Source organism: Trypanosoma equiperdum (assembly GCF_001457755.1).
Source record: "Trypanosoma equiperdum strain OVI genome assembly, contig: ctg_86, whole genome shotgun sequence".
NCBI lineage: Eukaryota > Euglenozoa > Kinetoplastea > Trypanosomatida > Trypanosomatidae > Trypanosoma > Trypanosoma equiperdum.
The window spans coordinates 6733-7353 of NW_027124831.1; the positions used below are offsets into that span (position 1 = coordinate 6733).

Consider the following 621-nt stretch of genomic DNA (forward strand, 5'->3'; position numbering starts at 1 on the left):
TTAAGTATTCTTCTACTCTGCCTTTTACGTAGGCAGCGCTTGATGCCGCTTTTAGATGAGAAGACAGCCTTATTGATTTGTACTTGGATAGGGCTCGTGCCGCTCGCCGCGTGTAGTGTTGCTGGACCACTATTTCTTTTTGATCTTTCTCGGTTCCGACATTTGTTTCTACGAAAATAGCAGCCCTAAGTGCCGCCTTTCTCATTGTTTCTAAATGCGCCAATATAGCATTTGCAGTTTTTACGTTGAAACCGGCTATTTTACCCATTTCTTCGCTTAATCCGCATATTGGTTGCCAAACTGTGGATTTGAACCCCAGGTGTTGCGCGCCGTCGACCATGTGCAATGCTAATGCCGCTGCTAGTGTTATCGCCGTCCATCCTAGAAAGCTGAACATATTGCTGGCTTTACCTTGCTTGCTATTTCTTCGGCTGCTCTACCTTTTTATTTAGTAAAATAAAAGATTTTATCTGGATGCTTCAGTTCCCCTAACGTGCGTTTGCGAGTCGTGCTTGCGACATATTCCATGAAGCGCACATATAAATCTCATAAATAAGAGGAAAGATCAAATGAGTATTTAAACATTATACGCTTCCACATTCCTTTCGGAACATGTTCATA

At 42.7% G+C, this 621-nt stretch overlaps 1 pseudogene across 1 annotated transcript in view; it reads right to left on the minus strand.

The window, feature by feature from the left end:
* The window catches only part of TEOVI_000409100:pseudogene, a 1456-nt pseudogene extending 1128 nt beyond the window's left edge, over positions 1-328 (minus strand). Inside the window, exon 1 of the mRNA in view lies at positions 2-328. Within this exon, the coding sequence occupies positions 2-328 (327 nt within the window). The remainder of the gene's footprint in view (position 1) is intronic.
* Between the last annotated feature and the right edge of the window lie 293 nt (positions 329-621).